A 13496-nucleotide genomic window follows, 5' to 3' on the forward strand; every position below is an offset into this window, starting at 1 on the left:
TTCTAGCTTATCCACACTTGGAGCTTCAGGTTTCAGATGGAAACATTTATTTTCCAGTGTTGTGAGAGAGAAAGCCCAGCCTTTCAGATCCACTTTCAGAGTCCTTCTGGTTGAACTTTCAAAGCTGTGTCCCATCCTATCCTCCCTGAGATCCTTCCCCAAAAAGTAATGCCAGGGTCTGTGCTAAAGGGCATGACTCAGGGCCATCAGGGAAGCAAGGGAGTCTCTTCACATAGTGTTGTAGGTGCTTTCAGTATCGCAGCTGGGTCTCATTTCAGACCGTGTTGTGTCTCCCGATGTCTCCTTAAATCCACCTTCCTCTGGAAGCCTTTGCCACATAGATCGCAGCCAAAGGGCTTGAAGCCGGTGTGCTTACGACTATGGGTGATGAGGTTGGAGCTCTGGCTGAAGGCTTTCCCACACACCTGGCACTTGTGGGGCTTCTCACCTACAAGGAGAAGGGGATAAAGAGGGCAGGCCCCATATTAGACAATCAACATAGCATCCAGGCAGATCCAGGACAAACTAGCCATAGTCAATGCGCCCCATGCTTTGAAGTGATTACCACGCTGCAATATTGTCATCTCTAAGTGACCACAGAACAGGGTCACTCTCCCTAGGACAATACTATGGGTGAAATCCTACCCCATTTAAGTTAATGGCAAAACTCCCTTTGATTTCAATGGGGACAGGACTTCAACCTATGTCTCATTTCAGTAATGTATGTTACCAGATTCTGGTCTCGCTTATGCCAGTGTAATTCCAGAGTAAATCCATCAGTTGATTTAGAATCTGGCCAAAGATTTGGCCAATAAAGTCCAATTTAAAAAAAACTGATTGTCTTTCTTCTTCTCTTCCCCCATCCCATTTTACTATTTAAATGGTTCAGCTGAACCAAATTTTTCAAATGTATCCACTAAAGTTTAGTTTGTCTCAACTTGAGACAAATTCTAAGTCAGCCAATGGGTTTACTCTGAAGTTACACCTGAGTAAATGAGACAACTTTATAATAATAATATTTAAGTTTGTTTTTCACAACCACTTGTGACCTTTTTGAAAGTCAAATACTTTGACAAACAGCACTGATTTTATATATGTATATTCAGATCACTATCATTTTCGATGATTTAAATCCATGATGCTAGCAGTTTGAAAGGGAAGCTTTATTTTTAAAGATCCCTGAGAAAACCTGCTGCTTCTTTCAACAACATTCTTTGAAAAATGCTTTCCTTGAGTAATCTATCTGCAGTGTATTAATTTCCATATTCATTATCACCAACAATGAAACTTGAGAACTATGCACCTCTCCTCCCATTATATGCCAGACTGCAACCATTTGATTGGAAAGTCCGGGTGGAAGCCCAATAGATAGATAATCTCTGAGTAAATATTTAGACTGAGAGTTGGACCCTGGGCCCTTGAGTTTAGTGTTTAATCTAGAGGAGGAGGCTGCTGCTGCTATTGTAAAGTGGCAGGCTATGCAGATGGAGATGCAGCAGTCAGATTCACCTGTCATTTTCCAAGGGCCATAGCTCTAAATCAAGGCCATATGAATATACTGCTCTACAAATCATCTTACAGAGAAGCCCTTCTGAATAACCACAGGGAGGATCCTATTAAAGCAACACTGATTGGACAGTGAGGATTTCAGGTATTAAACAGAGGCTGTTCATGAAACCAAGTTCAAATTTCCCTTCTTTGCGCCATTGCTCTGCTTGGGTTTCCACAATGTGAGCTACCCCGATAGGGCAAGGGCCCGGCAGAGGGAGCTGCATGCACTGGTCTGGCTGAAGATGAATGGATTGGTGGGAGGAGAGAATCTCCTTTTCAGAATCTATTCTAATGAATAGGGGCTGAACGCCAGCTGCTGCAGGGCTGACCTGTGTGAATGAAAGTGTGTTTCTTCATGTCAGATTTCTGGTGGAACCGTTTCCCACAGTACTGACATGGGTAGGGCCGGGTGTCCGAGTGAATGAGCAGGTGGGTGGACAGGGTGGAAGATCTCTTAAAGCTCTTGCCGCAGATCTTACAATCAAAGCTGCGTTCCTGCAGAGAGAGGAAAGACACACACCCCGTTATGCCACTCCCAAGATCTCTTCGCAATGCAGTTAGCCTGCCAGTGCATTAACAAACACCCCCATCCCAGGAACCACATCCTCCTCCCCAGTACCCACTAGGCCCAGTGGAGGCACTAACCTTGGCATTACTGCCCCACTTGGTAAAACATATCCCTGATTCACAGTCAGATAAATTCACCTTCCTCCCAATTCTATGCACCACTCAGACCTAGTGATGTAATGGAACGGCTCTTCCAGACCAAGGGACTGTGTGGGACTAGCTACTTTGGTGCCCCAGACTTTGCACTACATATGTGCACATTCCAGGGGGCTCCAATGGAGAAGCTATAAGACTTCACTGAGCAGCCTGATGGCCACAATACAGCACAGTGGGGCATTTGGTTAATGACATTGCAAGGTACAGGACCCCACCTGACATCTTAACAGTGCTGAGGACCGTGGGAAAGTGAGGCATTGAGGGGAACTTTTGGATTGGGTTGAATTCTGTTGGGCAGTTATTGTTTGCTGCTAGTTTAACTTTTCATCAACATTCAGGTCAAAGGTGCCTAGGGCTTTAAGATCAGAGCCTTTCTGGTTGTTAATATTTCTATAAATCAAAATACATACACTGGAACCACCACTACCTCTCCCTCCACTCAACTTCCCGTCAGACCTTTAGACGCCCCATCACGCACTCCTCTCCTCCTTTCACCTATGCTCCCTCTCTAGACACCCCATCGCAAAATCCTCTCTTCCTTCAAGTATCAGGGGGTAGCCGTGCTAGTCTGTATCTACAAAAACAACAAGGAGTCTGGTGGCACCTTAAAGACTAACAGATTTATTTGGGCATAAGCTTTCGTGGGTAAAAACCTCACCTCTGCATCTGAAGAAGTGAGGTTTTTACCCACGAAAGCTTATGCCCACATAAATCTGTTAGTCTTTAAGGTGCCACCAGACTCCTTGTTGTTCTCTTCCTTCAGTGCTTCTTCCCCTACCACACACTCCTCTCTTCTCCCAGCAGTCACTCTCCTCCTCCAAGGCCATGTTATGCTTTTCAGACACGTCTGCTTTAAGTCTGTATTTGGCAGGCAGCATTTGCTTGTTGTGCTCGGCCCCAAATGCTTCCTCCTCAGGGTTTGAATACACTGAATTGCTCTTTTTTCCACTGTTTAACTGGCGATATTTCCCTTCCTCAGACGCCCTGCAGTCGCACACTCATTCACTTGCAAATAAAACAGCAAACAAGTCTCTCTGTAACTCTGTCCTCCTGAAGCTGACTTTGGGAGGGAAGATTTGCCAGGCCAAGTGAGTGGGTGAAGGGAAAATATGGTACAATATCAGCAGGTGGAAAAAGTTACAAATCCTCCTACCAAAATTAACGACCATATTCTTGTGTGTGACTCAGATCACGTTGAGATGGGTGAAGTCTGCTCTTTACACACGACTGGGTATTCAGGTGTTCCCTGCACACACACACACACACACTAACTAAAAAGGAGGGCAGATTCACTCCTTTTGGGGCAGGGCTGCCCAGAGGGGGGGGGGGCAAGTGGGGCAATTTGCCCCGGGGCCCCCACGAGAATATAGTATTCTATAGTATTGCAACTTTTTTTTATGGAAGGGGCCCCCGAAATTGCTTTGCCCCAGGCCCCCTGAATCCTCTGGGTGGCCCTATTTTGGGGGAGAGCTGGAGGGTGGAGACAATGAGTTTCTTTAACTGCTACAAAAGTCCACCATCCTGCTGCAAGGTCCTGACTTTGGGTGAGAATGAGACACAAATTCATGACATGAACAGTTGTTTTATTTGTAAAGTACCATAGGTGTCCATAGCTCATTACAGACAAACACGGGGCCTGGGAAGTGTGGAGGAAGTTTGGTATGTATTATATTTTGTTAATTTCATTCTCAGTGTTTATAGTGCCTGGATCCCGGATGCCTACCTGTCACCATGTTCTCCTCATTCAATAGCCCACCTGCCACTGTGCCCCCATCAGCCTCAGCACTCTCCTTCCTCTGAAAGACACTATGCCTCTCTGACCCCCTCACCCTGAGTGCTTTCCTGCACCATGACCCGCTCACCCTAAGTGCCATCTACCACCATTCAGTTGCCTCAGCTGCCTCTTTGGTTCTGTACCCACGGCCCTGGCTACCTGCCTTAGCACTGCATGCCCCCACCAATGTGCCTGCCCTGCTCTTACCTGGGAGTGCACAGTCTTGTGCTGCTCCAGGCTGACCGCATGGCCGAAGGTCTTGCCACACATGTCACAGGCAAAGGGTCTGGTGCCGCTGTGCGAGCGGCGTACATGCACCTCCAGGCCATGTGGGGTGGAGAAGACCTGAGGGGAGAGAGCACACAGGGGTCAGGCAGGCTAGCATGGGGAGGCAGGGGCTCGGATAGGACCGGAGTGGGGGAGGTCGGTTCCTACCTTGCTGCACTTGACGCACTTGTAGGAGCCAGTGCTGATCAGCAGTGGGCGGCACAGAAGCTCTGACTCCACCTTGATCCCACCTGGGCCTTTCTCCTGCTGCAGCCCAGGCTGGGCCTCTGCATAGAGGCCAGGTGTTGCTGCTGATGGCCGCTCGAAGAGTCCCAGCCCAGGGGAGCTGAAGTCACTATAAAGTCTCAGGGCTGAGCCACAGTCTGTACCAAAGAGGGCAGACTCCGAGCTCCGCTCACAGAAGAGCCCCAGGGCTGAGCTACGCTCCAACGTTGGGCAGGGCCTGTAGTTCTGCACCAAATGCCTCAGCTCAGAGCTGCCCAGGGTGCTCCATGCATATGGCTTGAAGGGCACTGAGAATGGGGGCGCCTCATCCAGGGAGGGGCAGACAGAACGCTCAGACGCTGTGGAAACACAAGGGGAGGGAGCGATTAGTGGGGTTCATAGCCACCACCCATTGGGCACAAAGCAGCACCTCAGAAGCCCAACACAGGTTCCAAAGCCAGAAACCTATCAGTGCTGCACACTCACTCACATGAGGGCTGCCTCTAACCTCTCACAAGGGGCAGGAGGGGGCTGTTAGCCTGCATAGCGCACTATAGGCTTAATGCATTCATTGCTCCACTCTGCACAGGCTGCCAAAGCCAGCTTTTCAAAAAAGGCCACTCATTTGGGGTGTCTCAGTTTTTGGGTGGCCCACTTGGAAACTTTGGCTTGATTTTCACAGATGTTGCTCACCTGCATCTCCCTTTGACTTTGACTGGAGTTTTGGGTACTCAGCACCAATGAAAAACATACCCAATATGTGTCTCAGACTGGGCACCTAAAATTAATGGCTACATTTGAAAATGTGGGCCTAAATGACTGGGCAGTAATGTAAAGCACACATAATAAATAAATAAATAATAAGCCTAGCTCTTATATAACACTTTTCATATTCTCCTACACATATCATTATGGACATGCCAGTAGCAGCTCCCTAGTTAAAGGTGTGTTACGTTTTGCACTTTTAGCAGAACTGAAATCCTTCTGTTTCCCAATTTAATGTCTGAATTAGTCTCCAGATTTGGCACCATAAGTCTTTAGAGGACAGTTGAATTGTCTCTGTAATGTTCCTCACTTTTGCAGAGGAAACATTTTAAAATGGTCTCTTGCTGAAATGGAGATGTGTAATGCTCACATTTCTCTGGGTTCCTTTAGTAAAACAAGCATGGGCTCCACAAACTCTGAACTTCGCAAACTCCAGCCCTGACAAATATTATGAAAACCGTACGCATAAGCCACATTTAAAATTAAAGACACAAAAGAGAGTGATTGCCCTTCTTGGTCATAACCTACATGAACTGCACCACAACAGACTGCTGGAGGCTCAGATCTATCACTTCTGTTTTGCCAACAAAACGAAAACAAACATGTTCGAGTTGTTTTGGGTTTTGTGCTTTGCCAAAATTTCCCAGCCAGCTCTAACCTGAGCCAGCAGTTCTGGTCATACCCCTGGTGAGGGAGATGGGCAGCAGGGATATAGAAATGGGCTCTGGGAAAGAGCTTGAGCTCCAGAGGGCCATGAGGATTGAGCAGGGAGAGCCAAGTTTGGAGGACATGGCTGGTCAAGTGGGACTTTTGAGAAACAGGGGGGTTACCAGAGATGTGCCAGGAGATGGGGAGGAAATAGGCTTGGGGCATGTGGCTCAGAGCTAGGACATGAGACATGAAGAGATGGAACCCAACTGTCTCAGCCCTGACACATTGGACCTTAAAGGGCTCCCTGAGTACTACTGCCTTGGCTCCCCACCGCACCAGCCAGCAGCACAGGGGGAGTCGAGTGTCTCTGTGCTGAGGCATCTGTGTATCAAGGGCTCTCCACAGCATAGCTACACTATGGACTAGGAAGAAGAGACAACAGTGGAGAGTATTTAATTCACTCTTCACATGCTGATGCCTCCACATAAAGCCATTGGGCTTCATCACCTCAGGCTGCCTGAACAACCCCACCTCTCCCTCAGCCAAACACCTCTTCCTGCAAACTCCCACTTTTATATCCACAATTACTCCCCTGGCTCCTCACATCCCCAGTCAATTCCTGGCTTCCAGAGGCAGCCTCACACCCTCTCAAAAACCCCTTGACACACCAAGATGAGGGTGAAGATATGCGGCTATGTATGCTGTAAAGGAGGGAGTTGAGATGGAAAAGGAAACTGATGAGTGGAGATAGAGCGCTGAATGACTTGGCTCTTATTTCCTTGCTTTATGTTGGTGGGATATGCAGTCTAGAAAGCTCACATCAAAATAAGGAAGATTTTTGGGTGGGAATACCCACACATATCACACACACTCACTCAGACAAAACGGGTCTGTGATGCTGACATGATGGTGAACACGGTTTGTCCTGCTCTGCACTGACTGCAAAGCTGTGGTCAGCAGCATGTCAGCTCTCTCGGTTCTTCACAACCAGTGTCACAGTGTTGTCACCTATTGCAATTTGATCACAAGTCTCAGAGTATTTGCTGGTTCTCTTAAAGCCCCAGCTTCCGGAAGGATGTGATTTCATCAGCATTTCAGCTTTCTTTCTGTTATTAAAGTAATTTTCAGACATTCATGGTTGGGGTGCAAAGCTTGAAAACATGACCCTTCAATGCTCCAGCACAAGAAGGCAAATCAAAATACCCCCAGGGCCTTATTTTTAAAATCTCATGATTTTTAAGACAGTCTCTTTATTTTTAGGGGTGGGGGAAGGGGCTGACTTATGATTTTGACCCCTTGGAGTAGGCAATAGGGATGTGGTAACATTGGGTAGTGAAGACCAGTTCTGTAGAGTCCCACCCACATAGATACACACCCTTCCTACGAGTGCGGGTGCCAGGGCAGAGCACCCCACACACTGGGCACACCCTCACTAAGGACTGGATGGAGTCACAGAGGCACAGCCTTGAGGTGGGGCGGGATGACACTGCTCCTCTGCCCCAGAACGCTTCCCAGCACCAAGGGCAGTGCAAACTGCTCCCTTCCCTATCCCAGTGCCTGGGCAGAATCATGTCCCGCCTTCCCTCCACCCCCCTGCTCCCTAGCCCGTTTAGGCTCCCCCAGGAGCACAGGTGCTGCAATTTTGCCCGGGCTTTACATAGTTCATGCAAGGGAGGCGAAGAGCCCATCCCCCATAAGGGCTAGTGGGACTTTAGCCCTAAATGACTGCACTAATAAATGAATAGGCAGCATTCTACGTACACAAAGATACACACACAAACACACACCCCTATCTCTCTGCCTTCCTAGCTAGAGTCTTATACCTGGGAAAGGTATCATGCAAATTCAATAGCAATGATATATTTAATAGTATATATTAATATGATTTAAATTAATCAGTTATAGACTATGAATATGTATGGCCAGGTGTTATTACATACATACATATAAAGAGAGCTTATAGGTATAATGTATTTATATACTGCAGTAATTTGCATAAATACGGTAGATGTATGGTATTTATAAATATTATTAGTAATACTATAAATAAATCTACTCTATGCAAATTACTATGGCATAAATACAATATTCAGATTTAATTTTGCGCACTAATGAAATGTGAATACATATATTCGTTTTGCAGATCACATGGAATACGAACATGAATCATATTCTATTCCACTATAGGCACATAGCATATGTATTCTATAGCGTTTGTGTCTATATGCACACTCTCACTGCCTCTGCCCTATATGAATTTAATTTAGAAAAGCTGTTTCTCTCTTTTCTTTCTTGTCAAGCACAGCAACGATCTTTCCACAGAAGAATAAATCCCGCCGTGAAAAATCAAATATTGCATCAATACATCCCCGCGACCTAATTAGACCGTCATTTGTCTTAAAAATTTCTGGGACAGAGAAGTTGGCGAGGGAATGGGCGGGGCGGACTGGGGAGAAAGAATTGGTGGGAGGAAGCTTGCTCTCCTGACACCGCTTTCAGGCTTGCCAGACAGCTCGTACCTGACTCTGTATTGATGCCAATCTGGATGGAGTATTCAGTGTAACGATTTCAGCAGCATGATTAGGGGCCACGCCTAGCGGGTCGGATCAGTGGATGCCAGGGACACCTGCAATCCCCACTTCACTCCTGGGATATGTTCGTTAAGAATTTAACGGGGACAGATCCCTCCAGTATTGATGCCCCCATCGCATAATCCGTTTCAGCTATAAAATATGATCTCATTTTGTTAAGACACTCGCTCGGAACGCACCTTCCTCGACGCACTCACAGTAAATGAAGCGCTTTAGGCAAGTGAATTTTAGGAGGGGAAAAATAATCGTGAAAAAAAACTAGGCGCAGATCTAGTGAAGACTGTCTCTCCAGTGGTCTGTGTCCACGTTTACAGACACAAGATGGGTGAGATAATAGGTTTTGTTGGCGAAAGAGACAAGCTTTCGAGCGTACACAGAGCTCTTCTTCAGGGCTGTGTAAGCTGGACAGCTTGTCTCGCTCACCAGCAGAAGTGGGTCCAATAAAAGATTCCACCTCATCCACCTTGTACCTCTAATATCTGGACCTGGGACCAAAATGGCTACAACAACGCTCCATATGTGTACACACTGCGGCAGGGGCGCGATCTACGGGTCCCTCTCCAGAAGCCATTAGTATGGGGGGAGAGGGGGAGGATTTAGTGTTAATTATATTGTTATTATTAATTAGAATGCAGATAACTAAGCAAACCAGATCAAATTGCATCCCCACATTTTGTCGTGTGTACAATTTTATTTGCCTTGACTCAAACCCTGGGGGCTTTTAAAATGTAGAGCTGCTCCCCTATTAGATACAGACGTGGCTATCCAGTGACATTACAGGGACAAAGTAGGAATGAAAATCAGGAACAGGTTTTTGTTTGTCTGCGGGGGTTTCTTGATCTTGTAAAGCTGAGACAATTTTTTACCTTTCCAGCGACAGAAATTGTTGCTTTTTGCACCGAGTTTATGCACGCACACACTTTGTCTTTTTTCAGCTGCAGCTTTTTAACGGAGGCAATAAAAAGCTTTGTTATTTTTGTTATAAAACGACACGATCGTATTTTTAAATGAGATAGTATTCAAGCCAAAGTCAGGTCTGCATCTTCTCCCACTGCTCCGGCCACATCAAAGGTACAACCAGGGAGCTAGAGACAGAGCTGTAGCTATAAGTGTGAGCTTCCTGGATTTGGGGTGTTTAAATCTGACCGTCATTATTTTCATCTGTTTTTCAGGAATGCATTTTTAGAAAAGAAAAAAAATCCCTTTTTAGACAAGAAACAAGAAATAACTTGAATGGGAGTTAGGAAAGTATCTAACAGATAATGCACACACACACACACACACACACACTTATATTTACTATAGGTGTATAGATAGCCGTGTATCTACATTTACTAGTTTTCATAACACGTATCCCCTAGCGCAGTCCGATCTATCATATAAGAAAACTCAGAGACACTGTAGCAGCCTATTATATTTAGACACCAACAAAACTAATTTTATACTGTGATTTGCATTCTTCAATATTTCAAGGCTCTTCAGTCAAATTATTCTTTTATATTCACTCGTGTCCATGCTCAATCCGGGCTAGATCCTGCTCTGTATGAAGCCAACAGGAATGTTGCCCTCCGTGAACTAAAATACCTCTGGATGCATGTTTAAAACTGGAGTAAGATGCACAGGGAAGCTCATTTCTAACCCAAAGCAATGTACAGGGGTTGTCGGGATTCAGTGTAACACACAGTGGAGGCTTTCTTCTTAACAGCTACACGAACATTGGTAAAACAACCGACAGCTGCTGCGTTTGCATTCGTGCTGGTCGGTGCTGACCGGAAGTGTATCAGCCAGGAACCCCCATCACTCTCCAGCCCAGCCGATTTCCGTGGGCTGGGACGGCCCCCGACGGCCGGCTCCCTGAGAAGAGGCTGGAGAGGAAGACAGACCCTTCCCCTGGGCTGCCAACCGCGCCCCCTCCCAGTCAGAGACCCCAGCCCGCAGGCGGTGCCGGCTCCGGGCCCTACCTGGCGAGACAGATGGGGACGGGGGTCTCCAGAAGTCCTCGAACTCCGACGCTCTGTCGCAGACGCTGCCCTCGCAGCTGGGAGCCGAGTCGGAAGCGCCATCGACGGCCTCGCTCAGGTGGGATTCCGGGGAGGAGCGGCCCCGGAGGGGCTCCGGGTCCCGGAGGCCGGAGCTGCACAGACCCGTCTCTCCCGGGATCTTACTGTCTGCGGGGGACAGAGGCGAGAAGGGCCCTTACCCCGGGGCAGGTGGGGAGAGCAGGACCCCTCAGCCCGGCCCGCGGGGCCCCTGCCTCCTCACCAGGGCAGCGTCCCCCTGCGGGCAGCCCCGCAGCCTCGCCGGGGCCCCAGCAGCGCCCCTGCCCCAGCACCCGGGCAGCGTCTCCCTCTGTCCCCGCCGCTTCCCCAGCTCAGCCCCGGCCCGCTGCTTCTCGGGGAGACCCGCAGACGCGGCCCTTGCCAGGGCTGGGCTCGGGCCGGCTGCCCAGGGGTCCCCATTCAAACACTAGCCGAGGGCAGCGGGGTCCTCGGGGCGACAGGGGGCAGCCCCCTGGACTGCAGCTCCGGCTGCCGCTTGCCAGGCGCTGAACTCCCCCAGTACTGGGCGGGTACCTGGCAAGGGGCAGGCACGGGGCAGAGACCTGGTCGCTGGGATCCCCTGGCCCTTGGGCCGCATCTCCCCACCCCGCCTCCTCCAGTGCCCCATTGCTACAAGCACCAGTCCCCGCACCCTCCCCACCCCACACACACCGGGGCCGCGTGCCTTTGCCCCGCGAGCTCCCCCGAGCCCCCAGCCCGCCCTCCCAGGGCTCTGTGGTTGCCTGCAATGAACTGGCACAGCCCCCTTGGCGCAGGTTAGGCTCTGGTCCCCCACCTCCATCTGTACCGCTCCAAGCCGTGCCCGGAGCTGCAGTGCCGCGGTCTCCGACCGCAGGTGCCCGCCCTACCTGCACAGATCTGGGCCAGCACGCTCTCCAGGCGCAGGCTGTAGTCCTCGTCCGGAGAGCGGGGCTGGTGGTAGCTGTGCGCCTTCTTACTCTTCACCAGGAAAGACCTCGGCATGGTGAGGCTGCTCCTGCAAGGCGAGGCGCCTGTCACTCTCCGCGACTGTGTCCGCGCCCCGGACACCCCAAACCACTAGCGGCGCCACCCGTGAATCGCCTTAAATCCCCAGCCTTGGCTGTGCTCTGCAGAGAGATTTGACAAGCCATTGGTTAGGGATCTCCGGGGGGACTGGGAATCGGGACAGGGCGGGGAGAGGCGAGGGGACGGGGCAGGGGAGGAGCATGCGTACAGGACGCTCCGTTCACCAGGTGGCATTCAGACAGGTGGTTTCAAAACAACGCATCTCCAGACGCATCAGCCACAAACGGGGCTATCGGCTGGGGGGGAGGGGGCTGTTCGTTTCTTAGGTGTCTCCAACCAGTTCGGAAATCAAACCCGCAGCGCTGCGAAGGAGCGACACTGCTCGCTCACTCTGTTGTTACTCAAACGCGGGCGTTACGCAGTCGTCCCCCCCCATCTTTCATCAGGAGGGTGGGCTGGTGGGAGAGGGGCTGCTTGCAGCTTGTTGAGCAACAGGCATCCAACAGACGGGGAGAAATAACACGCTAGTCTCCTTTTGCACCATCCTCACCTTGGAGAGCTCACACGGGAGCAATCTACCCAGGCAATGCAAACGAGGCGGATCATTTAGTGTGCCAATTTACCGAGGTTAAACTGAGCCAATTCGTCACTCACACAATCCTAGCAAAAGACTGAAAGGCCCCACAAATATCACTGTGCTCTCATTCCCCCCTGAGACTGCTAATAACAACAAGTAGCTGGACAAACTGATTTCTAACTAAACTTTTGTGAGATGTCTGAGTTACAATAGCTTAATGTGTTTATAATTTGCATGGCTGTAAACATTTTAAAAGCTCATCAGCGGCGATATTGTGCGCAGGAACAATATGGGTTATTTGCAGGCTCTTCCCTCTAAGAGACTCTCAAGCAATAGCTTGTATCGGATTGATTTTGTGGGAGGTAAATTGCAAACAGAAAATAGCGGTGTCTTGTTCTGTTCTGCTGCGCTTCAGTACAAGGAGAGTCCTGGATACGGAGTACTGGGAGAAGGGAAAGTTTATTCAAGCACATCAGGAAAGAAATGCCAGCTACGCGCCTGCTGTCTGCTGCTGCTGGAAAGTAAGGAGAGCAGCAGCCTTCAACCTGCTGTCTGATCTCTGGATAATTTAGTGAGATCACCAATGTTCATTTACCCCTCCCCCTACTCAGTTAACAATCCCCGCCAGACACGATTCTGTGTGGACAGTCTCTTCATATTTGCATTGGATCAAAGAGCTAAAAACCAGCAGCGAAGCGTAGCCGCCTCGGAGACAACACACTTTCTGAAACGATGTAACAATTGCATGTCATCTGGACACGTATGAATGACACCGTATTTCTGTCCCAGAGACTGTCTGCTAAAGGGTTTTCGGCGACATCAGTGTAAATGAGATTAATTTGCTTAGAGGGGGAGGGAGTATAATTAAATCTACAAACTAAATCCAAAATCGGAGAGTTATCCAGGTTGGAGTATCGTGGTACATCCCGGTCCTAGTTCAAATATCCGCTGTTGAATAAACTTTAAAAAAATATAAAATTGTAAAAACATTTTAACTGTAACATGGAAAACCGAGATCTCTCCACACACTTGGATCGAAAAGAAACCTGAGGGAGAAAATCTGTTTACAGGTTTCCTTTGGGGTCTCCGGGGCCAGGGGTTTAACGAACAGGCGGGTGTCCTATTCAGATCAGCTCCGTCACATGGAGCCTCAGAGCTGGGCTGACACAACACCTGTACTACTCGGCACTTTGCAAAAGAGAAATACCCCATGTCTGAGCTCTCATGCGCGTTTGTTCTCCGCCAGTGCCGGCTCGCCAGTCCTGGGGTAAGGTAAGGAGCCAGCCTGCGCTTTCTATGAGGAAAGAAAGGAAAACGCTGGATCT

At 49.1% G+C, this 13496-nt stretch overlaps 1 protein-coding gene across 1 annotated transcript; it reads right to left on the reverse strand.

Moving 5' to 3' along the window:
* Positions 1 to 269: 269 nt before the first annotated feature.
* GFI1 (growth factor independent 1 transcriptional repressor) lies at positions 270 to 11570 on the reverse strand. Its single transcript, XM_065409694.1, has 6 exons — positions 11478 to 11570; positions 10509 to 10707; positions 4484 to 4899; positions 4256 to 4393; positions 1881 to 2046; positions 270 to 448 (listed from the first exon to the last, which is right to left on the reverse strand). The coding sequence occupies exons 1-6, from the start codon at positions 11568 to 11570 to the stop codon at positions 270 to 272; spliced, it is 1191 nt and encodes a 396-aa protein (XP_065265766.1).
* Between the last annotated feature and the right edge of the window lie 1926 nt (positions 11571 to 13496).

The sequence above is a fragment of the Emys orbicularis genome, chromosome 8, assembly GCF_028017835.1.
Source record: "Emys orbicularis isolate rEmyOrb1 chromosome 8, rEmyOrb1.hap1, whole genome shotgun sequence".
NCBI lineage: Eukaryota > Metazoa > Chordata > Testudines > Emydidae > Emys > Emys orbicularis.